At 42.9% G+C, this 27,675-nt stretch overlaps 1 protein-coding gene across 4 annotated transcripts in view; it reads right to left on the reverse strand.

Annotated features, from left to right (window-relative positions):
* The window catches only part of NUP93 (nucleoporin 93), a 76,385-nt gene that overhangs the window by 42,691 nt on the left and 6,019 nt on the right, over positions 1-27,675 (reverse strand). For all 4 annotated transcript variants that reach the window (XM_027698192.1, XM_027698193.1, XM_027698194.1 and 1 more), the window contains exon 3: positions 26,404-26,521. In XM_027698192.1, coding sequence (XP_027553993.1) covers positions 26,404-26,521 — 118 coding nt within the window. The remainder of the gene's footprint in view (positions 1-26,403; positions 26,522-27,675) is intronic.

Genomic DNA, 27,675 nt, shown 5'->3' on the forward strand with positions numbered 1-27,675 from the left:
GGGGTGAAAATAAAACGACTGCACGTGAGGGGTGAAAATATGCTGCTCACATTCAAATAAGGAGGATTTTATTTGTAAAGTACCACTTCTTCACCTACACTTCAAACATCAAACAAAAAAAGTATAAGGTTACATAAATACTAGCCTGTGTCTTTCACTGTCACCAATAGAAAAACAATGCTGCAAGCAATCGTGCAATTACAAGAGGAGATGTAAAACAGCAGAGATGAAACCATGGTAAGAGCCAGTCACCCGATGATTAAAGTCAGGCCAGTGTATTCCAGCAGTCAGGTGATGGTGCTATCATTACAGTGCAGAAAGCCACGGAAAAATCGAGAAACAGACCACCCCCATCTTAAAGAAAAAAAAATTAGAAGCACTAAAGGAATAAGGAATGCATTTTCTAATATGCGGAGTGTAAAACCACGAAGAAGTGCTCCACAAAATGTGTGTCTAACACTATTGGGAAGTTACTGCCACAAGTCCCAAGTGCACATTTAACCCATGGTGCCAACCCAGCTCCCATCTGCAAACTGCTGGTGACACTCCCAAATTCAGTTCTTCCTAAATTCCAGAACAACAGCCCTGCTGCAACAGTACTGCATTTCACAGTTCAGTAACTCTGCTCACAAAATGCACGTCTCATATTTGCAAACACGGATACACAAAAAAATCCAGACTTGGGATGTCTATGTATAATTCAGTGAAGGACAACATCAGGAGAGTGTTTTACTGTGCTTGAACACTGAGGTATCTGCAGAATCACTACCAATACCACTAATTCATTATTTCCACTTCTGTTTTAATTAAAACAACACCGCAGGGGTATCTCTTGGACATGAAGCATCAGTAAATATGGTGCAGGATATTTTATATAGAGAAAAAAAATGAGTTTCTGAATTAACATTGTACTCGGTTTGGGAGCAATTCCCATTAACAGGGTTATGTCTGTAGAAGGTGCTCTGTGGCTCAGTCTCACCTACCTCAAAGGCATCACTGTGCACCTTGCACAAGTCAAAGTCTCACAAGTGGCAGAGCCATTTCTTAAATAAAATGTATTTTGGCTTTGAAACTAGCAAACTTGATCCTAGGGATGGTTTTCCTCAAACCACTGCAAAGAGCAAACCCTCCCTGCTTGTGACCACATGAACACAGCACCAAATATCTGAATCCTCCTCCCAGGCACCTCACGAGTGCAGAAGACGGGTCCAAATCCCATGTTCTTAGTGGCAAACTGCCGTCAGTTGCATTGCAGGGAAAACCACTGATGGAGACCAGCTACACCCCACAGTGCAGTCAGTCCCTTCTGGGAGAGGAAGGGTAATGCATTTGCGGGGATAATTTAACTCTGGCATTCCTCCTGCATCTCTGAGCATCCACGCCTGGCCCCGGCCCTGCTGCCGCTCACCCCACACACACTGCTCTGGGTTTGGGTGCCTTCTCCCCCTGCTTACCTCTACTTTGCATAACCCACTAGTGGTGCAGAGCCAGGAGCACAGAGGACACACAGAGTTTTTGCTTTCTAGCCAAACCCTGAAACAGGTAAAGGTACCTGGAGAGACAGTTGTCTCTTTAGGACAGGCTGCAGCCTCGCCGGGGATTTCAGGAGCACAACCATCCATCTGGAGCTGCTAGCCACAACTTTAAAGGTGATGCTTTTATCGACAGACATTCTCTATTATTTTCTGGCCATGTAATGTTACTGCAGAAGCTACTCTCAACTGCAGAACTACGCATTACGGCCCAGCACAATTAGATATATATACTTTGTTTTACAGATTGCTTTGCCAGGGAAAGCCTTCCCAGTGTGGCTCAGCACAGCACTGCCTCCCCTTACCTACGGATTTCTTAAAGCAACAGCTTTGAGGGATATAACAGAACCTCCTCACCCCAAATGGCTGTTAGTGTAAACAGCCCTGAGTGGTAACCCAGCTAAGATGTCGGAACTGCTATCTGTTCTTCACTGGCAATCAATTTAGTGGAGCGTTCAGTCAGCTCACACATCAATCACTTCTGCACTCTGATGTGACTCTGGGAGGAGAAGGGGGAAAACTACTGTTCAGGGCTGCTGGGCCACAGCTCAGCAAAACCATAAAAGTCTTCCTTTAGAGTAGAAAGCATCATATCTCTAAGAGAATGATGAAGCAAAGAGAATGCAGAAGCTGTTGGAATAAGAATATCCTTCTCTGTGTCAGGATCATTCCCTCACTCCATCTCTGGGTGCCCACAAGGATCTCCTACCTTGTCAGGTACAGCTGCATCTCTGGAGTGGATGAGATTCCTTCTACCACGACAGCAAAAATCAAGAGATGCAAACACCCCTACCTTAAAAAAAACCCCAAACCTCAAACCCTAGTAGTCTGCCATCACTGCTATCTTTTCAGTCTTGCACTGGACAGGGTTAAGGGGGAGATAGGAACAGCATCCCTAGCTAGATCTGCTCCTGTATTAGCTCCTTTCTGAAGTCCTTCAGCTTCAATGCCTGCCATTAGCCAGCAAAACTGAGAGGCATCACTGGCAGCGAGTTATAAGTGATAGGTAGCGCTCCTTCCCAAAAATCTTTTCTTCTCTGCTTAACCCAGCACTGTAGCAGCAGCAGCAAATACTGCACTGTCATACTGGGTCTGGAGAGCGCCTGAAAGCATCCGCTGCCACCCTCTCTGCAAGGCTGGCAGGGTGATTATCCAGCATTAATGACAGGCAGGGCCTCTCTCCAGAAGCAGGGCTGTCACACCCAGCACGCTGCCTCTGCCTTCAGCTCTGCACACTCATCCTCCCCCTTCAGAGGGATGCAGAAGGAAGAGCCAGAGAGTTCAGGAGTTTATGCCAAGCAGATCGTGATGAAGAGAAGAGGAAGAAAATCCAGGGTAGCACTTTCACATCAATACAGTTACATTCACACACAAATAGTGCAGAGCGAAAAGTCAGGTGGGTTGAGTGTATTATGATGCTACTGGCCTGCCTAGCATGGAATTTGGGCTTCGTGGCAAAGGGCTAACTTTCATGGATTAAGAGAACAGGAGCCATTCAGAGTCAAAGCAAAAACTACAGCTGGGAAGTGACCACCTCCAGTAATACCTGTACCATCATCACAGAGAGCCATCCTCTTGCAGAGAAAAAAATCACCAACACAGCCAGACTGAGAGTTGCTGGCTTATTACAGAGCTCAAAGGAGACCTGAGTTTCAACACAGCTTTCTGGAACTAAATTTGCACCAAACAAGAGGCAGGATGTAAAGCCAGTGAGTGGGAAACACCCCTGAGAGCACTGATTGAGGAGCAGTGCTTTGTGTGACCAGGCGGATGCAGGGGAAAGAGAAACACAAATCCTGTAAAACTAGCAGAGTGATGGTCCCAAGCAGGGGAGAGGTGGGGGAAGCCCAGCCAAGCAGAGAGGATTAGCACCAACACTGGCAGTGCTGTTCCTGCCATCCACACCCCAATTAGCGCTATCATTTGTCCCGATGAATGGGGAACTTGCACTCAATTCGGCAATTTGACAGAGTGTCACTGAACTACCTCACGTCCATATTTATCCAAGAGGCAAGTGCAGGAACCAGTTTTAATTAGAGCCTGTTTAACAAAGAACCAAGGGTATTACCCATGCTCTCACCATCAAGCGATAATTGAGATGTAATCGTTTAAACAAAGCGCAACAAGTGTCCATTTACCCAAAGCCATTGTTAAATATCCACTAGGAGATTATTTTCAAAATTATAATGTGCCATGAATATGCAAACCACTTTCCATCTTTAGCATTGAAAAGAATAATCACCTTAAAAAAAACCCCACACCACCAAAACCCACAACTGGAAGCCAAACAGCTATTTTGCAGCAGAATTTGAGGAGTGTTTTAAATATGCCAATGCTACTTTAAAAGGAGGGGTGGAAAGAAGTGATGGCTCTGCTTTGGGGCCATTAAGCTCTGTCTGGAAAGCCCTCTTTTGTACAGCATTAGCGGGCTGTAAGTCTGTAATTATGCAGAGAATGTGTTAATTTTTAATTCAGATTGCTAACCCCTTTTTTTATGTACAAACCCCGCACATCAATCCCTCCTGCAGATGACTGTAAGCACCGACACGACCAAATTCAACCCTTGGTGGTAAAAGCACGCTCTCCCTGGGAGGTTTGGCACTGCACGTTGGAAAGCAACTCAACTCTGTAGTAAAATAGCTCTTTTACCAAACTGTCAGTGGCAAGCAAATCCTCTCGACCCACAGCCTATTGAAGCAGAACCGTATGGCCACTGATATTCACACCCTCATTCCAGCATTCTTCTGTCTAGCTCCTGCATTTCTTCACACAGCTTCACAGGGAGCCCAATCCCCACGTTCCCAAACACAGGAGAGCACAGGATGGGGAATTTACCCTCATGCTGCCTAGAGGCCCACACCAAGTTAATGCCTGTCAAACACTAAGCCCATCTTTCATCTCCTCTGACTCCTCCACGGAGGAACCTGACTTAGGAGTGTGCTTTGACACAGTCCAGCAATGAATTATTAACTCCGTCGGAAGCCGCAAAGCATCAACCAGGAGCAATCCTGAGCCCTCTGTGATGATTAACCAGAGTGCAATTATCAGTGCTCCTGCTGCTCACAAAATGCCTCCAAACTCCCCAGCACACACAGGCCAAAAGGCACCACGCAGGAATGCACATCCACATGTATGAAAGCAGAAACAATCCTGTGCTTTTACCTTTGCTGCTTCAGGGTTATGTTATCAGCCGCGAATGGTCTGAGAAAAGAAAGCTCTGCCTTGCCCCCTTTATTACAGCAATTATACACGGACTTGTGTCACTGAAAGCAGAGTGACATATGCAGAATCAAGCCCATATTCTTAATTTCCACAGCAATTCAATCCATGCAATCATGGAAACTTGCCTGCAGATTCAGAACCATCCTTTTCCACGTTACATCACGTAGCAGAAGATGTTTCCAGCCCAGGGTGTGACTGCAAAAATATCCAGAAGCAGCTATGGCTCCCAGCCTGCTCACCAACAGTGGACAGATGAAGACAGGCTCATTCACCCCTTATGACCACGAGTGCTGCCCCAAAGGGTGTCCCCAGCCTCCCTCTGAAAGGCATGGGGACCATCCTGCAAGTTGGAAGCAATCTGTGGGCCTCCAGCAGCACCCCAACATTTAGGAGGAACAACTTGCTCAGCTCCCTGCCAAAGGAATCCAGACAGCTCCCTCATTAACCCACAAGGCACCAAGAGGCAACGAACACCAGCAATGGGCCTAAGAAGACCTGCTGAATCCCAAGATGCACAGGGATGTCTGCTTGGGATGGGATGCCATGCACTTCTGAAATCAGCAGTAAAAAGGCAGGGTGAAGACAGCATTTTAGGTTTTCCCTAGCAGAGAGGCTAAATTGGTACTTTTCCTTTAATTACAGCTGCCAGCTGTGAAGAAAGTGGCAGTAGAACTGCTGGCCAGCATGGGAAATGAACACCCACGAGCACGCTGGTTAAACTGAACCCCAGCAGTGCATGGCTGCCTTGTCAAACCATCCTTGTGTTTCTCATAGTGAAAGTACAACTGAAATCAGAATTGGCATCTTGGCGTGCTTAATTAGAAGTCAGGTCTACTCCATTCAGGTCTTTATACTGTGCTCATTACACTAATATCCAAGTGCCTTCCAGTCCTGCATTAAGTGACATGACTAACATCTGTCACACATGGTTTGTTCTCTTCTCCCTTTCCTGGAGGACTGGAAACACAATGTTCAAGGGGATCACGGCACAGCCAGGAACTGGGAAGGGAAATTCCTCCAGCCCTGGCTCACACAGAGCCTGTGCTGGCCATGTCTGCTTGGTTAATTGTTTAATATCATCCTCAGCAGCACAATGATTAAGAAGCTGTACATATTAAGAGCACCAGTTCTCCTTCCAGTAACATTTCCATGCAGGAGTGACAGGATTGGAAGACAAACAAAAATCTGTCCTCTGTGTACCAAATTAAGTCATTTGGAGTTTTATCATTTCTTTGCCTGAACCTCCTTGCCTTGTCATCTTACATTAGACAATACTGCAGATACAACTTCCAGCAGAGGAAATGCAAGTGTCCATCTGTTGAGTTTGACTAAAAAGGACAACAAAGGTATAAACAGCTTATCCTGACCCTTAATTCCTTCCAAAATGCACCACATCTTAAAGCTACAGAGGTTTCACCTGGATTTCAAATGGAGAAGACTGAAGTCAGTAATTATTTCTTTTGTACTCTTTTGCCTTTCACCTTTCCCAATGATCCTCCCTCTGTGTACCTCTGTCTTTTTGATTTTGAAAAGTACTTATGTCACCCTTGCTCCCAAGTTATCACCCAGTAATTCTTTGCAAAGCCAGTGATGAGGACTGAGATAGCCAGAGAACGGGAAGAGCCAGGAGGAAAAGAACTGGGAGGGATCAAATCTGAGAGCTCAGCCAAGATGATGAAGGACTGGCACTGCTACATGTCTTGAAGTCAGCTAGCTGTGGTTAGGCAGATGTTTCCAGTAAAAGTAAATGCCTGGAGAAAGGTCAAACTCAAGAACACAAACTTGGTAGGGACTGGGAAACAGTGGGCTGCAGGGAATGAGACCCTGGCCACCACCTTCTCCCAGTTTGTCCAACTAAAGCTCCACAACTGAAGGTAACAGAACCCACTGAAACTGAGGCACAAACTGTCAGATTAGGAAAAAAGCAAGGACTCATTGCAGGCAAGTGAGGGGAATACATGGAGCTTTCATTTAATGCAATGTGCACAGCCATACAAAACGGGGATTAGTCTTTCACAACAAAAGAACAACCTTTTCAAGTGTACAGATAAAGAGACTCTCAGGAATGGACAGAGGTTGACTCAGAAAACTATTAAAAGGACAAAGTGACTTTCAAATAGAGGTCATTAGTTCAAACATGCACTAGATCAGTACTGGCCAAGACTAAAGCATCTAAAGACTGATTAGTGGTGTAAACAAAAATGTGTTGTTAATCCTTCTTGAGCTCCTTCTACCCAAGAGCCCATATTCCAAGTTTACTGCAGAATTTATGTTCTGTCCAGCCCCAGAGGAACAGACAGGGCTTAGTGGGCACCCAGACACCGAGTGCCTGTCCCCACAGTCACTGTGACAGCTGCACTGCTCCATTGGCTTGAAAGGGGTAAATCATTTTTTCTGGTGATGCCCCTCTACCTTAGTGTGCTCACCAGTTTGTTGCTGGATACACATCACCAGACACTGCACTTAACAGCACCCACTCAGCACATCAGGATCATACTGCAGGTTTGGGGTGTTATTTTGCCAGAGAATTTTTCTGTGAAATTACTTTGCTGACTAATTAATGTCATACAACCTACGTGTTCATGAAAAACGGAGAGGCCAAACATCATTTACCCCTTTCTCCCAACACTGAGCAGAAGAGGCTCCAATTATCCCTAGAGATCTCCCAGGCTCAGACGTGTCCATTAGGAGAGGCCTTACTGCAGAACATCCTTCCAGAAGACACCCAAAGAGGGCAGACAAGATTCCAAAACACACATTTCACTTATGAAAAGCAGTTAATGCACAATGTTTAGAACTCAGGAGGAACATCCAGTAACGCAGCTGCTTTAGCTTCAGTCATCCAGCACAACTTAGGTGTTTGCCATCTATCTCCACAGGGAATTGCAGCTCTAATACCACACCAGGCTGTAAACCAGTGAAGCATTATCCTTCTCACCATTATTGGGCACAATATCACAGGCTGCAGATGTATTTACTGGGGAGTTTGGGTCAACCACTCCCCATCTACTATTAATTAAGCAAACACTCCCTTCAGGACCAGCAGCTTCAGTAGTACAGTCAAGATTACACACATCAATGCATACTTTTAAATAAAAAGATTAGCTTTTACTCAATTATGATGTAACATATTATTTATGTACTATTACTGAACTAGGGTTCTGCAAATAACATTAATTCCTATGTGTATTTATTGGAAATAAGGACATGCTGGAGGCAAAGATAAAGAATACTTGATTTCCTTTTATAAGGAAATTTTATTAATATTTGTACCAAACAAGATCCTCCAGCTGCTGAAGTTGAATACTACCCAAAATGCATTTTCCCTAGGGTCCTCCATTATCAGCAAGGGCCTTTCCTGCAAGTCCATGCACACTTTCAACAGATTGTCTTTGCTATCTGATTTGAGAGCCTTAGGTGTTCAGCATTCGAGGAATGCAATCAAATCCTGCCCCTTCCAGGCCTTCTGGAACACCTATTAATTCACCCCCCTGGAGAGAGGGAGTTTATCATCTCTTGCAATTGCTAGTATCTAAAAAAGTGGAACAGGGCAACTTAATTTGGCACTGCAATTATTTAAAGTCTATAAATAGTTGCTGCCGTAGTGTTAATTAAATTGCTATATGGTAACATCCTTTCTTTTCTACCATTTAAAGGTAAACTCTGATTAAGTCAGGTAAGCTGGGCCCATGCCATACAAGAGTCCATGGAAAGGAGCACAAATGCTTAGAAATTGTGCTGTATACCTCACACAAGGATGAGCTGGAAATCCAAAGCAGCTTGTTATGTTCTCTGTTTCCTCAGTATGAAAGTGGAGAGACTCGTTTCCAAATTGCTTCATCATTTGTCACCCAAACTCAAAATTTTGAACAATCACCATAAAATTCAACAGACCAACCACAGTAATTGAATGGATAAGAACTGCATAGGGAAAAGAAATCTGAAAGTTTTTTTGCAACCTCTTTGTACATTTTAGAAATACAGTGAACAATGGTGACAATCACCTCTACACAGAATGATCACATCTGGCAGATTACTGAAACAGGGGAATGGAGAAGGTCAGATCAGAGAGGAAAGAAACACTAATCCCAAAATATTCCATGGCAGAAAAGAAGTCAATTTTAACACAAATATCAGCACAAGCTTCATCTAAGTAATTACACCACTCACACAAGCATTTGCTCAGAAGTGGAGCAATTGCTACAACTTCCCAGTGAGAGAAAACCATCTATTTTTTTTTTTTGGCAAAAGTATCATACTAATTTCTTTTAAAATGGTAGACTCTAACAGGCAATAACCCTACCTTACAAAATCTTATTATTTAATGGAAAGCTGAAATGACAGGAAAGGGACTGCAGCAAGTCTTGGCTACAAGTCTAAGTGAGAGATTAAATAACGCTCAGAACAGTGGCCAGAGGGCAAACTCTTGGATCCTCACCTTTTGTCCACTGTTTCCCCTCACATTTGGGAGAGCAGAAAGCTGTTCTGGACTCCCTTTATCTCCAGTACTTACTTCCAGCTGCAGTGAAGTCTTTAGGCTTTGTACAATTACTGTTCTTCATGGCAGGTTGTGACAAACAGCAAAACTGAACCAGATAGCTGAAAATATTATTCTCCACCACAAGTGTGGTCATGCCACCACCCAAAACCAGAGACATGCATAAACCAAAACAAGCTTAATCCTCTCTGTTTTGTCCCTCCCTCTTCTTTCCAGCATCTCCTACTTCAGAGGTTCATTTCAGCATGTGAAGGTTAACAAATACAAAACAAGGAAACTCAAGACTTGCCTATTTATCTTTTTTTTTTTTTTTTAAATTCAAACCACATTAGTACTTTTGGATAGACAAATTATATTATAAATGTAGGATTTCAACGTTCTGGCACCAAGTCAACATTTTAATGGACATTCAAACACTAACTAAGGAAATGGTTGTGCATTAAGCCTACCAATAAGTCAACAATCAATACTTCAGTACTGCAGTAAAAATACAATGCACCCTTTATAACTGCATCTGGTCTCATCCTTCTTTGTCAAGCTCAGCTCTAAATAAAAAAAAAAAAAAAAGAGACTCCTGAAACAAGAAATGAAGCACATACTATTTCACAGCCACCAAGTATTTATCCTAAAGTCTAAACCTAATTGGTCCCCTGAACTGTACAGATTTTTGGTTTTCAGCTGTGTACTGACAGGGCAGAAGAGTCAGGAATAAAAAGGACAGAAGTTCAGACACAAAATTAATCACGCGGGTCAATAGGTAAGAGCAGCAAAGTAAAGAAACCTCAGACATCTCAGCCCCAAGCAACTGCAGATTAGGAGCTGGTTCCAACTTTATCTCCAAAAAGCATCTCAGTCAAAAGCAAACAAAAAAGAATCCCATCAAAGCATACTAACATTTGGATTTTAATCCAATTCATAGATTTTAATTGCCTGCACAGCATCAGTCCTGCATGATCCCTCTCAACAGATCCTATCAGTTTGATCAAATGAAGCCAAGGGCAAGCTCTGCAGAGTATGGGATCTGGACACCCTCTGGAAAGCGTGAGCATGCAGCAGTATTGCTCTGCCACAGAACAAATGTTTTAAATTTAGTTAACACTGGCTTCCCATTCAAAGCCATGGCCATAATGCTGAGCCACCACTATATTTCTTAACAGTGCAAAAAAACCCACAGCGTTTGGATACTTGGAGCAGGTCCCTGTGACTGCAGAAAGGTTCAGGGTAAGTCTGTTTTTCAGGAAGAAATGGTGGCAGACATTGATCCAACCCTGTGAAACTTGAACGTAAAAACAGGAGGACAAAACCAATCAAACTGATAATTTTTATCTCCGCAGCCTAGTAAGCTCAGTGCTGAAATGGAACTTCATCATGGAACAGCTAAGCCAGTGTAATAGCTTGGGTAAACAAGCCAACCAAATTCTCCATTTTCTTCTCCAAGTCTGCAAATACACAGAGGGAAACAGAGAATGATTGTTTCAGAAATCCCTCCACAGATCCCTCACGTTTATTTGCTAAAACTATCTCGCATCCCTGGGGTTTCAGCAATAAACAAGCACAGAGCTCGGCTGGGAATCTGGGAAGACTTTTTGCTGATATTTTGAAGTCAGGGCATCTGCATCTTGAGCCTGAGCCCTGCAAGAGCAGCCAATGCTGCAGGTCTGGCAGCCAAGGGGCAGGAACACCCAAGTCCTCCCAGACCCCAAGAGCAGTTTGCTGGTGCAAGATCCAAGCTCAGGAGCTGGGTATGTGCCCAGCAATAGGCCAGGCCAGGCTCCTCATAACTAGGTTTTGCTACTTCATCTCACTCTCTCTACATCAGGCACGGCAGAAATAATCCATCTCAAGTGAGAGTCACTACACTACAAAATACTGCTGCATAAAATTATTATATTGGGTAGTGGCAGCAACTGTATTGACCAAAGTTTTAGCCTATGACTCTAATGAGCTGCCAGCTTAAAGGGGTTTTGTGTGGCCACAACCCAGGACAGCAACTAATTGTAGTCTTAGCACAATTTCAGCTCAGAGGAGTTGAAGATCTCCAGTCCAGACTGGTGACAGCCACTGCAGGTGTCTTCAGGATGAAGGGGAGGTTTCAGCAGAGCTGCCAGTGGACAGGTGTTTGTAGCACAGCTTCAGGTCCTTGTTTCAGGTGGGGAAAGGAGCTCTGCTGACAGTCCATGGAGCACAGAGGCAGCCAAGGACTGTGCTGCCCAGCACTGCCAAACCAGAAAACTACTGATGCAGAGAAAACACCTTATTTTTTACAAGGTCTGCTATCTGAGGGAGGGAAGTTGGAGGTCAGTTAAATGCTGTCAAATACCGATCACGACTGTGAACAACAGAGGTCTGAGAAAATGGTAAATGCAACTCTTATTTCTCAGCTGAAGAAAATGATGCATAGGAAAGCATTTCTTGAACTCAAAGTCAAGCATGAAAATCATGACAAAAATTGGATCAAAATCCAGCTTTCCCAATTTCCTGCAATGAAAAGCAGCTGCCACAGAAGGCCGTTTTCTAACTAAATATACACATCAGGGGGTGCCAGTCAGGCAAGGATCCAAAAATTCAAGGGTCAGGTGCTATTCAATATTTGAATCAGTGCAATAAAACACTGCATAAATATTTAAACTGGCATTCCTGCTCCAAAATACTCTTGGAATCTATTTCAGATGCTTGCTTTCAGAGTTGGTAACAGACATTCCCTTCCTCCTTCTGTCCTGCAGAATCTCTGAAATAAAAAAACCATTCCCTGTTCATCCACAGCACCTCTGACAGCAGTTTGGTGGTTTGATTTCAACGTGCTGCTTTCAGTCAGTCAGTACAAATGGATAAATCTCAAGTGCTGAAATCCTATATCCTTGGCTCTTTATGAGCTCTTGTTCTAAATCCGCCCATTCCCCTGAAAAACCAAAATAAAAAACCAAAACCCAAAACTCCAGGACACTCTCCATTTTTACACCTCACTTACAGCCTCTGGTTTCAAAAGCTAAATGCTTGGGTTCCATTTTAGTTGTTCTCACAAAGTGTGCTATAAACAAATAAGATACAATTTGTCATTAGACATTTCCGAGCTATGGAGGACACACATTTGTTTAGATCTGAATATAGATCTCGAGAAGTCAAAGTCAAGTAACAAATGCATTTTGATGTTCCATGTGCAACTGAACCTCTTAATTGTTTTAGCTTGACATAGAAAAAATATCATGCCAGTCATTAATATAAGTTATGATAATGAGCTTGTAGGGCAACATTTCCCTGTTGTTGGTCACTGCTGCCCCGCCCAGGCCCTGCTTTTAAACCATGAGACAGTCAAAGAGCTGGAAGCTGCTGTAACTGGAGGCAGAAGCAATGCAGATGTGCACTGCCAATAACCCACCTGGCTGCACACTCTGACAATTCAATACATTGAATTGCAGCTCTGCTGGAGATTCCGGTCCTGAGATCTCCACAGTTCCACTCAATACTGATTTGCATGAACCTGCTCCTATTTCAGCCTTCATTTCCCTGTGCTTCTGTATCCTAGGCCTGCCAGTGCACCTATGCTCCAATTCAGCTGAAGCTTATCTTGAAAAGAAAGCTAAAAACTCTTTTAAAAGATATTTCAACAACACATTCTAAGAATCACTAAGGTTTTTTTGTAATAAACACATCTAACTACTGCCCACAGAAATTTGACATGGTAGCAATGGCTTGTTCAGCAGATCCTTCTAGTAGCACCTGTGCACATTCTTCAGAGATTAATGGGAAAAAACCCCCCAGATCTAAATCATACCCAAAAAATAAGGAACAGCAGACAGTTCTTCCTGTTTTATTTTTGCTGGGCTATCAGAAGTAACAATTAACTAAATCTTTGATATTAATGCAAAAGGAAGCTCTGATGATCCCACAGGTAAGATTACTCTGATGGAATGGACGGCTGTGCATCAAAAGGCACTGAATTCACACAAACACTTCAAAAGGTAGTGCTGCACTTCAACCATTTACACTCCTGATGGCCCTGGAAAAGAAGAGCCCAAAGGAATCTCTGCCAGACTGTCAGTCTGAGTAAACAAGATTTGGTCTGTGAAGCGACGCCCATCAATGGCAGTCACATTCATTAACACACTGCACTGATTTCACAAACGGCACTAGAAGGGTCAGCACTTCAGGCTTTCAAACCTGGCACTTCTCAGGGCCATCAACCTCGCCCTGAGCAGCACCACTGTGTGAGCACGTGGAGGCCTCTCTGTCGCAGGAAGAGGTTCCCACTCATGGTGCTGACAAGGTGTCACTCCTGATTTGCTCTGGAAGCTGGAAGTTCATTTTTTAAGATAATTAGTCAATACTACACAGCAAGGCCAATGATCCAGTGCAGTAACTGTAGCAAAGGGTTGTTTCAAGAGGTAAAACATTTGAGGGAAATAAATTGATAAGCTCAGGAGTTATGTTTAAATGCTGAGGTCCTACCTGCCTACACTGCCTCCACAAATTCACATATTGAACAGAACTCCTCAGCTTCTCAAGGAAGTGCATTAACGACACATTCAGCTCACAAAAACAAATTGCAGCACTTGCTGAAATACAAATTGTGAAAGAAACAAAAAGCCCTTTTCTTTAGTCACACGTGACAGCAATTCAATTTCATTGTCTGCTGCATGCATTTTCCATAAGGCACAGAGGTACAGGATACTGGGCATGACAGTTTTCAATTTATCATTCTGGAACTTCGGCTGGGAAAAGGATGAAATCAGCAAACCATTGCCACTGACACCAGAAAGAGCCTCACTAATGCAAAGGCACAACCTGCCCAGCTCTCTACGCCCTGCAGAGACATGGACAACCAGACCGTAACTCCTGCCCCAGGTGCTCTGCTGCTTTAACCTGCTAAAAGTCAATTAATCAGCATACAAGAGAGTGTAGTAAACCCCATTCCATTATAAGTGGTGGCCATCCTTCTCCTCCTTCAGCATCTGACTCTTTCCAGTTTCAAAGTTTCCATGTTCAGGTTCATGTAAAGCATCAGAAAAATCCTCATTTTTTTGCTGGATGGCCATAACCTTCCAGCACACGTGCCACGAGACAAACACTGCATTTGCAAACCCAGCACCAGGGTGTGCTCCTTCCTACAGATGACACCAGCCAGGCGTGCTGAAGGCGAAAGGATCCACCCCGGAGGGCTGCATAAAATCCACGGATATAGAAACTCCCTGGAGATGGCAAGATGAACCTTCCCTGGATCCACTGGGGCACTTCCCACATGCAACATGTTCTGCTGAGCCGTCTCTGCAGCGACACGAGCCTTTGAATTGCGCTTCCCACCTCCCTCTCTGAATATGTGGTTTCAAGCAACGTTTGTTGCCAGGATGCATTGCTAACACATAATATATTGGCTGGAAATTAGTATTTCATCTCAGAGAGAAAATGTTACAGGCGCTTCTTCAGAGGCAATGCATGCAGAAGAGTTTGAGCAAGAGATTTTGTAAGACAGAGAGAGCAAACCTGTAACCGAGAGAGAATAGACCTATTGAGACAAACAACTAAATCCTGCCCTTTAAGACACACTGCAGACTCAACCCCCTGCAGGAAGGAGATCTGTTCTGCTATTCTGCTGCAAAAGAACATTATTTCTCAAAGCTTGGCTTTGGGTGTTTATTACAGGGATAACTTTGGACAGAAGAGCAAGACTTGCTTCTCTGTCCTGCTAATGCAATAGGCCTTCCATGTCTGGGCATTCCTGAGGATAGACAGGCTAATACGTAATGTTTCCTCCCCAAATCCAGCACCCCTAAACATCAGCAAGAACCATCCAGCCTTCAAAACAAGCCTCAGATTCTTTTCACATGGAGGAATGTCCTGCTGGGCTTGGTGGACCTGCCACACACCAGGGGCAGGAAGGTCGAGAAGTCCCCAGCTGCCTCCTGCCAGCCTTCAAGGGACACAGCATCTCACCCCTGCCATGCTGGAGAGGCTTCCCAGAGAAAATGCCAAAGCAAGGAAAAAACAAGCAAATACAGTAACCCAGAAGAAAGAAGAAGGAAAGAAGTTAACAAGTGAACAATTCTGCTACAGTGACTAACAGGGATATAACTGAGTGACCAGTTACCCATCGCTGATGGGAATCATTCCCTGCTCAGCTCCCCCCTGCTCCAGCAACAAGCCAGAGGATGTGTCCACCTTGAGTGCTTATTTCCATAATTCACTAAGTCAAAAGCTTATGAAAAACAGACACCAAGGTTTTTCTCAGAAGAGGGGGGGAAAAAAAAATCAAGAGGACATTAGCAAAGGTAGAGAAAGCATCTAAGGGTATGAAACCACAGACAAACAACAAAACATTCAGCATAACATTAACTAATGACACACAGCACTATTATGCACTTCATCCTACCAGCAAACAAGAAGCCAAAACATTAACCTCAAGTCAAACAGCAAAACAAAATTAGGAAGTGATGTTGATACAGTGTATCTGTTCAGTAATCAAGCTTCTTACCACTAGCAATGAGCTGCAAATTTTCTAAATAAGCCATTTTTTACCTTGGAAAAATTAAATCAAGACAGATGGGTACTAAAAGAAATATTGCAGGGTTAGCTCTATGAAAAAACACAATCAAACCAGAGTACAAGGTCCAAATGTGTAATTCCACAGTGGGATAGATCTTTGCATCCAGCTTCCAGCATTTAGCTTTCAGAAGGAGCTGAAGATGGTCACGGTTTCTTTTAGTCAAGAGAATGGTGAGTCTTTTGACTACTGCATTAGTTCTTATTTCAGATTTATTAAAGCCTTCAGGTTTTTGTATCTACTTAACAGACAAAGTAAAAGGATTTAAACCCGCATTTTTTTGCTACAAGCCTTGGGGCAGGAGAGGAAAGAAATAATGAATGTTTCAGAGTTACTATATGGTAACCATAGCAGGCAAAATCAATTACTGCTCCAAGGATCTGGAGATAACATGCGAGTTCCCACTCATATGTTTGAAATGTGGTTTGGTTTTTCCCCCATCCTCCATTTCCTCCCCCACTTGTCTTCAGCAATGTCTTTTCTCATACATTAGAATCTGGCCTAAAGAATCCTACTGGCTTGCAAACACGTTTAGAGATAAGGATTTGTCATGATACTGTATGGTATCCCCACCTGTGCACTCCCACTTACCCGAGATTAAAATCAAATCCTTCACAGATTACTCCTTCTGCCTTTCACACCGGGTTTGGCCACACTGAACATCATTATCAGGAAAACCAAACAACAGTGGGGTGTTATCAAGAACACCATGTAAGCTGGACAGCCACCCTCAGAAGGGAAACTGCAGGGCAGATCTGGGGAATCAGCAAAAGCATGAGGTGGGAACACTCTGGGGACGAATAACGTTAATAGAAGGAACCAAGAGCTGGTACTTTAAAAGTCTGTAAAATAAGTGTTCCAGAAAGGGCAGATCCAGAAATCCAGTTCATACAAAAAGGAAACTATGTCTTGTTAAATGATGCCAAGCTCAAAACCAATAAAAGGGAATAAATTTTAACACAATCTGTAATTGGATTGTGGAACTTACTACCACGGGAAGATGGCAAGGCCAAAAACATAATGGGATTAAAAACTGACTCAGTATGTATATGGATATTGACAGTATCTAGAGATGAGTTTAACACTAAAATTGAGGAAAGAATTATTATTCCTCATGCTTCAGGGACAGCCAGTCTCTAACCACCAGGGAACAAGGTGATGCCTAATAAAGCAAGCAGATATCCCCGTGAACATCTCTGTCAGTGTTTCTCCTCTGAGTTATCTGGTGCTGACAATGAGCACGTAAAGGCAGCCAAACAGATCTGTCCCAAATGTGGTCTAAGAAATCAACTATGACAGATTTAGTTTCAGCTAATCCTGTATCAAGTCTAGGAGAGCCAACTGAAGCATTCAAAAGGGTTTAATAAAGCTGCTGAAACTGAAATTAAGCACTGAGGTGTTTCCTGCTGTCTTTCCTCATCCACCAGCCTTTGAACAGCACTCGTGTAACACTGGCGAGCCTTCCCTTTGCTCACTCAAAAATGCCACAAGTCAGCAAACCTCTCTTCCCTTTTCCACCTCTACCCCACAATAAACACAGAAGATAACACAGAACCCAGAAATTGCTGCTTCAAAAGCACAGCCCACAGAGACTTCCACTGCAGTCACAACAGCTGGCAACGTGCTAACTCATTCCTCTATAAAGTTATTTTAAAACTAAATCTCTCCAACCTTCTCAAGCCTTTTTTACCAAGCAACAATTAAGCATGCTGTTCCAATTAACTTAAAAAATAATCTGTTAGCTGTGGCTCAAAATGCTGCAAAATCACGTTGGAGCTTCTGGTGGAAGCATCTTGCATGCTTGCTGAGATACAAGTAATGGAATGGTATAGAAAATTTCCAACTCATCTCCCTAAGCTTCTTTCAGTCATTTTCACACGCACGGAAAACCAATGAGACATTTCACAATAACTGCTTTTTGTGTTAACAGAAGTTTAATGACTTATTTCAAAGTAAGCAAATAACCCTTTTGCACCCAAAATAATGTCAAAACAGAGGCCTGAGTAAAGAGCAGGGAGGAGGTAATAGATGAATCCTGAGCAGAAAAGCAAAGGGAATAAACACAACTGGAGTGAGAAAAAAAATGAGAGAGGAAGAAAGATGAGAAATAAAAGACAGGAAAGAAAACAAAAAGGAGGCAGCGAGAACAGAAGTTGTGCCAAAAATCTAAAGGAGTGAAGCAAATGCATGTATCCTTAGTTCTACCTCAAAAGGCTGCAACTTTCTTTCAGGAGCGTATCTTGGCAGGAGTAAGAATTCATTTTGACTTCAAAAAGAAAGTTAAAAAACATCCACACACACAACCCAAACATTTCTTCTGCAAACTGCCAAATTTCCAGGCTGTTGTTTCGCACGGGGAAGCTCAAGTACATCTCAGTTTGATGCCCAGGCATTGATAAACAGTTGACACACTTCTTAGTTAGTGACTATTTTAAAGCAAAGCTTGATAATGCCTAGGATTAAGATTTTGGATGTGGAGTCAAACTGACTAATTACTACAGTGGAGAGGAGGCCACGCACAACAATGTACCTGTGGCCTTTCCCAGACTGCTAAATTAGGCAAATGGTTCAGTAATAAACCCCAGTGGAATTCATCAGTGCAGTAACACTTTCAAGAGGCCTGAGTAAATTAGGGGGGCTTGAAAGGAGGGGAGGGAGTCGAGAGCTGCAGCAGCTGCTGGTTTTCCTAATAAATTTGATGAACTGCCTTGCTGAAAAGAAAGTGTCCAGGGTTTTATGCTGTTTGTGACCACAGGAGTTCAGCGAGAGAGTGTGGCCTGCTCACATTACAGATTTCCCTTGTGGAAGAGTGATTTTTTTCTGTACAGCTCACAGCACCATGAGGAATTGGTTGAGAAAGGTGGTCAAGACAATGCTCATGTAATAAAGACTAGCAAAAAACCCTGCAAAAGCAATAGGTTAGGAGAAAGGTAACAAATCCACCTCTCTTACAGGTCAGCTCCAAGCCCTTCTGCCTCATTTCAGACAAGTTTGCTGAAGATCAGAATTCTTTTTTTTTCCAATTGCAGTTGGGAAATTTTCTTTACTTCTCTTTTTCAGAAGAGCTGAAAAGCCTTAAATAGGTAAGTGTTTATTTTTCAATGCCAAACCTACAGCTCACATCCATTAACCCACTGCAACGCTGGGACTGAGAGCTTCTGCCATCTGTGAAAAGTCCCTACAACAAGGCCTCTGTAGGGCTTCCCAAAGCCAAGAGTTTCCACTTCCCATTTCCACAGAGGCACTGGAAGGACATACCAAGGTCCACTGAGAAAACTGGACTGCTCTAAAAATAAAGAATGAATGAAAAAAGAAAACCTCCAAACTGTGGTTTTACACTGCTGCTACACAAAATGCTGCTCATATTTTAGAAACCTCATTTACCTTCTTGTTTATTTTTGACAACTTTTTTTCCCCTTAAATGCAACATAGATGAACCAGGTTCACTTCTGTGTGTAATCAATTCCACTGTGAAATCCCAGCACAGCCCTGCAGATTTTTTATTTCAGAGCTATAATCAAGGTACTGGAAATCCTCTCCTGTAAGGTCTACACTTTTATTGTAAAGGTTTCAAAATTTTACAAAACAAAATGCGAGTTGTGCTTTGCAAAAGCTACATTTGAGCCTCATATAAATAAATAAAACCATTTCTTTAATCCAAGGAAGTGCTGTATCACATGATACATGGAGGAGGCAAACTGGCAGGTTGCAAGAATTTGCATCTCAGCATTGTTTCTTCTCACCAATCCATTATAACCACGGAGATGAAACCGTTCCACTAAATCTTTCCAGCACCATGAAAACACCAATTCCAACAGTTCATTTGCACATGCTGAGCACACACTGTCCAGGTCAGTAGTCAATACAAGACCTCAGCCAGCACTAAATTAATGGGACTGCGTGACACTAGGAGGTACAACGTTGCCAGAAGTGCCACCCTCCTGGTTACATGGAACACACAGATCCTGAAAGTCATTAAGGATCCCACAGTACTTCTTGCAATAGTAACATTGCTACCAGCAGGGTCTGGGTGAAATCCTGACTCAGATATCACACCCAGGTTCGCTCTATTAAAGGATCCTGCAGTGCTTCCAAGAGAAGCAGAGACATTTACACCTCAGCATAGGAGATGCTTTTTGGAGATGTGATGTCAAAACCGCCTTCTAGACCACATTTGCTCCTTCACAGGGGTATGAGTTAACATTCAATTAGGAATTGGAACAACTGTCATCCAAGGGCAGAGCTACACAGCAAAAGGAGAACGGGGGAGGGGAAATGAAGACATTTGCTAAAAGTCTACAGTTGTACCTATTTGAGATGCAGAGAACATATCTGGATTAAGCAGACAGGAAATGTGAAATGTGCCAGGACATAGCTGAATTTAAATAGATCAATAAACACAGCTACTAGAACAAGAGTTCCCAATTTTTCCACCTCATGACCTTGCACTAGCATAAAGTTTTGAAATATCCCTTTCAGACCCTCTTGTTTACAAACGCTGTTCCCAAGTACCTTAGAGTCAGGAATCCCTGATCAGAACCATAATGAACTGGAAGATCACCACATAATTACTCCAATCAGCATGCAACCAAGCAAAAAAAAAATTTTGAAATAATTCAATATCACAGCATTTGTTGAGTGACTGTAATCTGGCCAACTAATGAAATGCCAGAGTGTTCTACATTTAATGTGCCATGGTTTGGGTTTTTGGGGGGGCATGCATGTTTGTTTTTAAGGTTAGTAAGGCCAGGGTAATTTAAAACTGCACTACTTAATCATGGTACTGCAGTAAGGAAAACTACAGAAAACGGCTGCTTACTAAGGATGGGAGGGGAAAAAGCAACAAGCAAAAAAAAAAAACAAAACACCAAACCCCCAAATACATTCCTAATGTCTTTGGCTTTTTTTTTTTCCTCTCTCATCTCTCTTTTTCTACAGTGTGATTCACTCACCTCTCTGAGGCCAAAAGGAGGGAGGTTTATTTTTATTTTTTTGTGTGTTTGTTTTTGTTTGGTTTTTATTCCTTTAAACTTAAACCAAAACAAACCCCAACCATGCTGGCTATGAAACAGAGAAGCCTGCACTCTTAAATCCCACTCCCATCCCAGTCTATGCCCATCTTGCCACTTTCCAGGACATCCTTTAATCAGGACAGGCCTTGGGAGGCTCAGGGCCAGCCCGTTCATTCCGAGGGGCTCTGGGACACCACCAGGGTCAGGAAGGTGGCAGACAGGCCATCAAACCCCTGCCTGTCTCACCCAGGCTGCAAAAGCCCTTGGCTGCAGTTTATGTAAAATTGTTACACGTCACCTAGAAGAAGGGAGACGTGCAAACACCTCAGGGATGGGCTGAGGAAGTTTCTTTAATTTATATTCCTAAGGTCCACATCCCTTAACTCCATTTGCTGCACGTCAAAATACTCATTCACCCCCTATCACTGCTTTCTTCAATTGTGTTAAAACTGCCTCTGGCCACATTAATTGCCAGGATATTTATATTCTTGATTTCCATGCCCAAATGTGTACATGAGGGCTCAGATCCTGAATTTGAGTGAGACAACCTAAGCAAAGGAGACAGCAGGGTTTGACAATAGCAGGCACTAGCAGCAGGAGGACAAAAAAAAAAAAAAAGACTTCTGAGAACCTTTGTAGAAAGGTATTTTTGGAGCTATTTTTGGAGCCCAAGATTCCTACAGCTTTTGAAGAATTCAAACTACGGCTGCAAATAATATTTTTCACTCCTTGCATTGCAGCAACGCAAAGAAACCAAGAGCAACCCCAAAAAACCGAGGTGGAAGGTTGCCCTCCTGCACTCCCCACCGTGGCTCTGCAAGGGTTAAAAGGTCCCCACAGCTGTGCTGGCATCATCGATTTGGGTGAACAAGGAAGCGACAGAAAAATGAAGCCACCTTAATTTCAAGCTCCATTAGAACTGAAGGACTTGGGGGCGGGGGGAGAAATCAATGTTTGGCAAATGGGAAAGGACAAAATCTGCAAGAGGAAAAACGCATTTTCAGGCTAAGCTGATGCAAACAATGGATGGTGAACAGCACTTGAGGCTGCCCCTTTAAGGTTGTGTCAGCATTTCCATTTATAAACTCTGATTTTAGTTACCCTCTAGTAGATTACCCACAGGCTTTGGTATTATTCTAGCAGATACCACAAAGTATGTCACAAATGGTAATACAGAAGGAGCAGTAAGAGCTAGATTGTTGAATAACACACCCTTTCAGTACCTGGTATAATTTAAAAACTCTTACTCTAACAAGTCATATGCTTACATGCACACAAACAGAACACACAGTGCTGGGGCAAGCAGCCTGGCACCCAGATTCTACCAACACTAAAGCAGAAGTAAAAGCTACCTTTGATGCTGATTCTGTTCATGGTATTTTGAAAAGCTTGAAAATATCCCAGATACTTAATTTCAGTCTGCCTCCATTGCCACTTGGATGGATTTCAGTCTAACCCTCTGCCCTCATTTAGATAAAAGCTCTTATTTCTGTATCTGGACCTCCAGAGAGTTACTCAGTCAATACTCTGAACATCCACACCCAGAAATCAAAACCAAACCCTACTATGCAACCTTTCATTTCATTTCTGCCTAGATCAGAAGGTCAAGGTGAAACAGTTGTACAAATGAGACAATTCAACAAAATTTCCCTTCAGTGTGATGGAGCCAGGCCTTCACCCCAAACCTCCTGAGCAGATAAGCAATGCACGCAAGGAGAGCTCGTGTCTGCCTCTAGCATTCATCTCACAGATCTGCACAGGGCTGGAACAAGCTTGAAAAGTGAGAGCAAAGCCATTTCTTACATTTACCACCGTGATTTTGGGCTTAGACATCTCAAAACAAGCAGAGAGGGGGGCAAAATCTCGGATCAAGCCAATGTGACATGTTCAAAACCACGGCCCAGAGTAAAGTGTAACATACACTGTAACCAGGCAAACCATCTCAGCAGGTATGAATCGGACCTGGATCCTGCAACTAACCCTTACCAGGCACCCAAATCAGTTTATATGCACATAGCCTGTCTTTGGGATACAGAATTCCATGATCAACCCTTACCTGGGATTTTTAAAAGACACAAAGAAACAAACAAAAAGACCTGAGCACATAAAATAGTGCCAAATATGACGCATCAAGAATCACTTGAGTAGCACATTCAATTTTGAAAAGGTTTTGCCAAAATGCCCCAGAAAAATCTTGATCTGTACAAATTCTTGACATAAGAATTATTATAAACTGAATTTACTGCAGGAAGTGTTTGTTGTGCTGCATGCAATTTAAGAACACAAGCTCTGAAATGAGAGAGGAAAAATACAAATTCCTATAATTCAATGGCAAGCCCAGAATCTTTTACATAATCTTCCCGGCCTACTGCTCTAGTGGGAGACATTTCCTGGACTCACAACCCTTTTATGTGCAAGCAATCTACATTTTACAACTGATAAATAATTCAGATAATTAATTGAGCTGCAATTTGGTGCACTTTTTAGTCAGCACTATAGTGTACCATTTAAAGAGGTTCTGTACAGAAAGTCCCTCCTGCTTGTCAACCCAAGCTGAGACTTCTATTAAGGTGAATTCCTAAATCTATTAAGGTGAATTCCTAAATTCTCTTAACACTTTCTGAATGTTTTGCATCAGCATCCTGGGACTTCATGCCTTAGGATGCTCCCCTCCACACATAAAAGAATAATTAAAGACTCTACAAAAGTTTCAGACAGGATTTAAGGCTAAATAAATTTGCTGCAATCTACACAGAGTTGCAAGAGTGTGTGTTGAGCAAGAGGGAAAGACAGGACTGAGAAAGGAGAGCTGAGCCTGCACCACTGATGATGAAGTGTGAACCAAGTTCATTAAGGATTTATGAAGGAGTTTTTGCTGGTTAAAAAGAGTAATGGTTACACTGGAAAGCACAGGCTGAGGACTTGATGCAGAACAGAACAGCCCTTCCCAATCCACAGAATTAAAACCTTCCAGTATGTCTGTGTAAATGCTGAGTAACAGCAGAGTAAAGTCTCCTAAAGAAATAAACCAGATCCCTCCCTTATATCACTGTTCACTCTGCCTTCCAGAAACAATGGGAGCAACTTATGGAGGATTCTACACAGTGCAAAGAGATAATTACATCTGGCCCAAAATAAACACAAAACCTCTGAAGGAGCCTTATAAAACTAATTATCTAGGAAGAAGGAAAACAAATCCCATCATCAGAAGGTATAAGAAAAAGTAACATAGAAAGAAAGTTTTGTAGCACATCTTTATCTAAAGCACCAAATAACTTTAAGACTTACTTTATTAATAGAGCTAATTAGAGGACAGTCAGCAGTGTCTTATATAAGTAGCAACAAACAACCCTGAAAGTGTTGATGACTGAATACCAGAACCTACAGATGAGTGCAGAGACTTGTCCATATTCTAAGCAACTATCTTTCAGGTAACAGAGCACTGTTGACACCAGCCAGCCAGCTTGAGATGTGACTGCAAATATCCTCAGACATGTTCTGCAAGGCAACATAAAAATCACTGCACCTGTGAACTGCAAAAACAAGCAGGGACAAAACATTCAGAACTCACACTTTACTCATGTGCCTGCAGGATGGTCTAAAAGGGAGCCCCTGGCCATGCTTCCCACTGCAAATCACTCTTAGCTCATTGACTATGAATGTTCTCTGCACATGGCCTGCAAAAAAAAAACCCTAAGATTCCAAGCACGTGAATATTTGGCCTAAGAGATGAGTCGTTAGAGTGATCACTGATTAAACCACCAGTGTTAATCATGATGCAAAAGAGCAAACAGGGAACTTTGATTTAAATGATTGATTTTAATCCTGTTTCTCATTTGTACTTTTAAGCTGTTTTCCTAAAGAAAGGGCTGAATCTCATTGGCTGATTTGGCCACTTAAACACATTGATTTACAATTAACCAGCGGTTTTATGTTAAACTTGGAAGCTTTTCCTGAACAGGAGGATACATTCAGATATTGACAAGGGTGATTAAAACAAATATACTGGAGAAAACACTCTGGGATCACCATAAGAATATACCAGAATCGTGGTAACAAATTAGGCCTTGAGATCTGGTATAACTAAGAAAGAAGAAAACCTTCACATTTTAGTTAGGTAACCAGTCATAATATAAAATGTGATTATCATGCAGTCCTATCTATTTTCTTACATGCCACAAATCTCAGATTGAAAGAGCGAGCGCTCCACTGCTCCTGGGCTTGAGAATCCACAAAAAGATTCTTCTTAAAGCAGAAGGGAAAAACACCAGAAATCAAAGAAGAATTAGCAACAGTAGTAAACTCTAAAGAAAAAGAAAAAGAAAAAAGAGGCAAGAGTTCTTGAAAAAAAAAATCTAGACAGAATGAGGTCAAGGAAGACTTGTACAAAGTTTAACACTACCAATTAGAAATACAACAACATCAGAAACTGGAACAAAGGAATAAAATGAGAAAAGACAGAAAGTGAACTATGCCAGTGGTTTAGAGCTCTCACTCTATGATCAGGCAATAGATAAAGTCTCCAGAGCACACTAATTTTTGGTGAAAGCAGGCCTTAGAGAACTGGGATTAAATAAGTCTACCTGAGGACAGGAGCCAACAGGGCTCCTAACACCAGAATGAGATTAAACTAAGGGCCCATTCACCCAAAATGGATGGCACCAAATGCTAAAATAAAACATACATTAGATAACATGGGGTAATTTCACATGCATCCCTTCCCCTCCTGAAGTTAAGTAGTTCAGAGCACACTACTTCTGCAAAAAAAAAAGAAAAAAAAAAAAAAGAAGAGCTTACAACTCTTTTGACCCTCATAATTTAGTCATCTGCCAGTAAGGAGAGAAGATAAACTTTAAAATGATTAACCAGTAATTCAGACTGCTACCTTCAATGCAACCCACAGCATCAATTCCATTACCAGCCCTTAACTGAGTAATGAACACTGCAGATTTCATCAGGAAGATACTCTGCAAGGGCAGGCGACGACCAGAAAGCAAAAATAGATGGTTCACATGAATTTTTAAGACACCCAGGGAGACAATCTACAGGAAAATTTACAAGATTAAATCACCTGGTAAAGCATATGAAACATGGCAAATTCAGTCTACCACCAAGACAAGGTTATGACATCTGAGATACAGTGAAAGAAAAAAGCTACACTCACCTCTTTTGCTTGTTGAGTTAGATGGCCCCTATTCCAACACCTCAAAATTGCCAAGTGGTTCCACATGTGATTTTCCAATTAGACATTAAAATAGGTCTCAAAACTATGAGGGAGAGGCATCCCTGGGCAACTTAGGCTTGCAAAGCCAACCAAGACAGGTCCACAAAGAAAGTAAGTATGTACCTAGTTCCTCTTGACTTCAGCAAGAATTTGGATCTTAAAATACATGTCTGCTGTCTTGATAGTTAATGCTGCTTGTGACAGTTACCTCAAACATCTTTCATCACTGAAAGCAGCATCTCTCCTCTGCATTTCCTCTAGCCAGTGAATTAAACACAGAGCAAGAGTATCTCCACAGAGGCCTAAGAACAGGTTTGAACCACAGCACAAGAATGGCAGTGACAAGCACAGTGTAGTTCACATGTCACAGATGTCCCTACCTGGATGTCAGTGTCCTTCACAGGCTCGAGAGGCTCAAACGTGGTGACTGCACTCAGGCTCTCGAGTCGTTGGGAAATGTGAGATATATCAAGCCCTCTGGACCCCAGAAGAACAGACCTATAAGGAAGAAATTGTACAGATATGAAATTAGTATTGAACAGACAGAACTCCAAACCCAGACTCAGTGCCAATATTTAGGTCAGCAGCGAGCCGCGTACAGACAGTGCTCCCAGACATGTCATAAAAACTGCACAAAACCAAACTTAGAACAGCCCTGTGTGTCTATCCAACCACCTCAGCCTGCTGAACTCTCTCTGCTGTTCCACTGCAGTGCTGCACAGCTGCCAAGTCCTTCCAGACAGAAAAGATGTACACCGTGTTGGTAAACATCTTCAGCAGCAGCCAGGGCAAGGTACTGCACCTTTTGGCTCTAGCACCCGAAATCCAGAACAGCAGCTACTCAAATAAATCCTTCAATTACTCTATTGTTTTTTGGAAGTATGAGAAAGGTGGGAGGGGAAAAAAAAAACAAAACCAAAAACCCCTGTGGTGGGGAAAAAAAGTGTTTTTCCCCCAAAGGGCCTAGAGGGGTGAGAGGAGACCCCCTTGCGTGTAATGGAAAGAGATCCAGCTACAACTCCAGCTATGACTGCTGCATTGGAGAGGAGAGACACTGCTGCCCTTCTTCCCTTCTGATCTTTTATTGGAGGGAAAAGAGATTTGATCCAATGTAAATACTGCTTTACCATAGGAGAGATAGTTAGGATTGTGTATATAATGTATTATAATATTTATCTGTGTAATAATTGTAATATAATTCCCTTCCCCCCATATTGAGTCTTGTGTTGTGTCTGGAAAACCCCCCTCACACTGGGGTGACTTGTGAGAGGGGGGCTTGGACTCGAGAATTGGATTTTTGGGGGTTTCAAACCACGACACTCCACACCAACTAAATACCAGCTTTGCAGTCATTGTATTTCTCCCAGGCACGTCCTCCTCGCAAGAGTCCCCACCCGTTAGAAACCAAACCCTGTGAGCAGCTTCCCCCCTCCATGTGGGGTGTGCAGTGGCAGTGCCCACAATCCTGACGGTGCCCCACACTCCTGGCCAGTGCCCCACGCTCCTGGCCAGTGCCCCACGCTCCTGGCCAGTGCCCCACACTCCTCGTGCCAGTGCCCCACACTCCTCGTGCCAGTGCCCCACACTCCTCGTGCCAGTGCCCCACACTCCTCGTGCCAGTGCCCCACACTCCTCGTGCCAGTGCCCCACAC

This window comes from Neopelma chrysocephalum, unplaced genomic scaffold (assembly GCF_003984885.1).
Source record: "Neopelma chrysocephalum unplaced genomic scaffold, ASM398488v2 Primary Assembly neopelma1_125, whole genome shotgun sequence".
Classification (NCBI taxonomy): domain Eukaryota; kingdom Metazoa; phylum Chordata; class Aves; order Passeriformes; family Pipridae; genus Neopelma; species Neopelma chrysocephalum.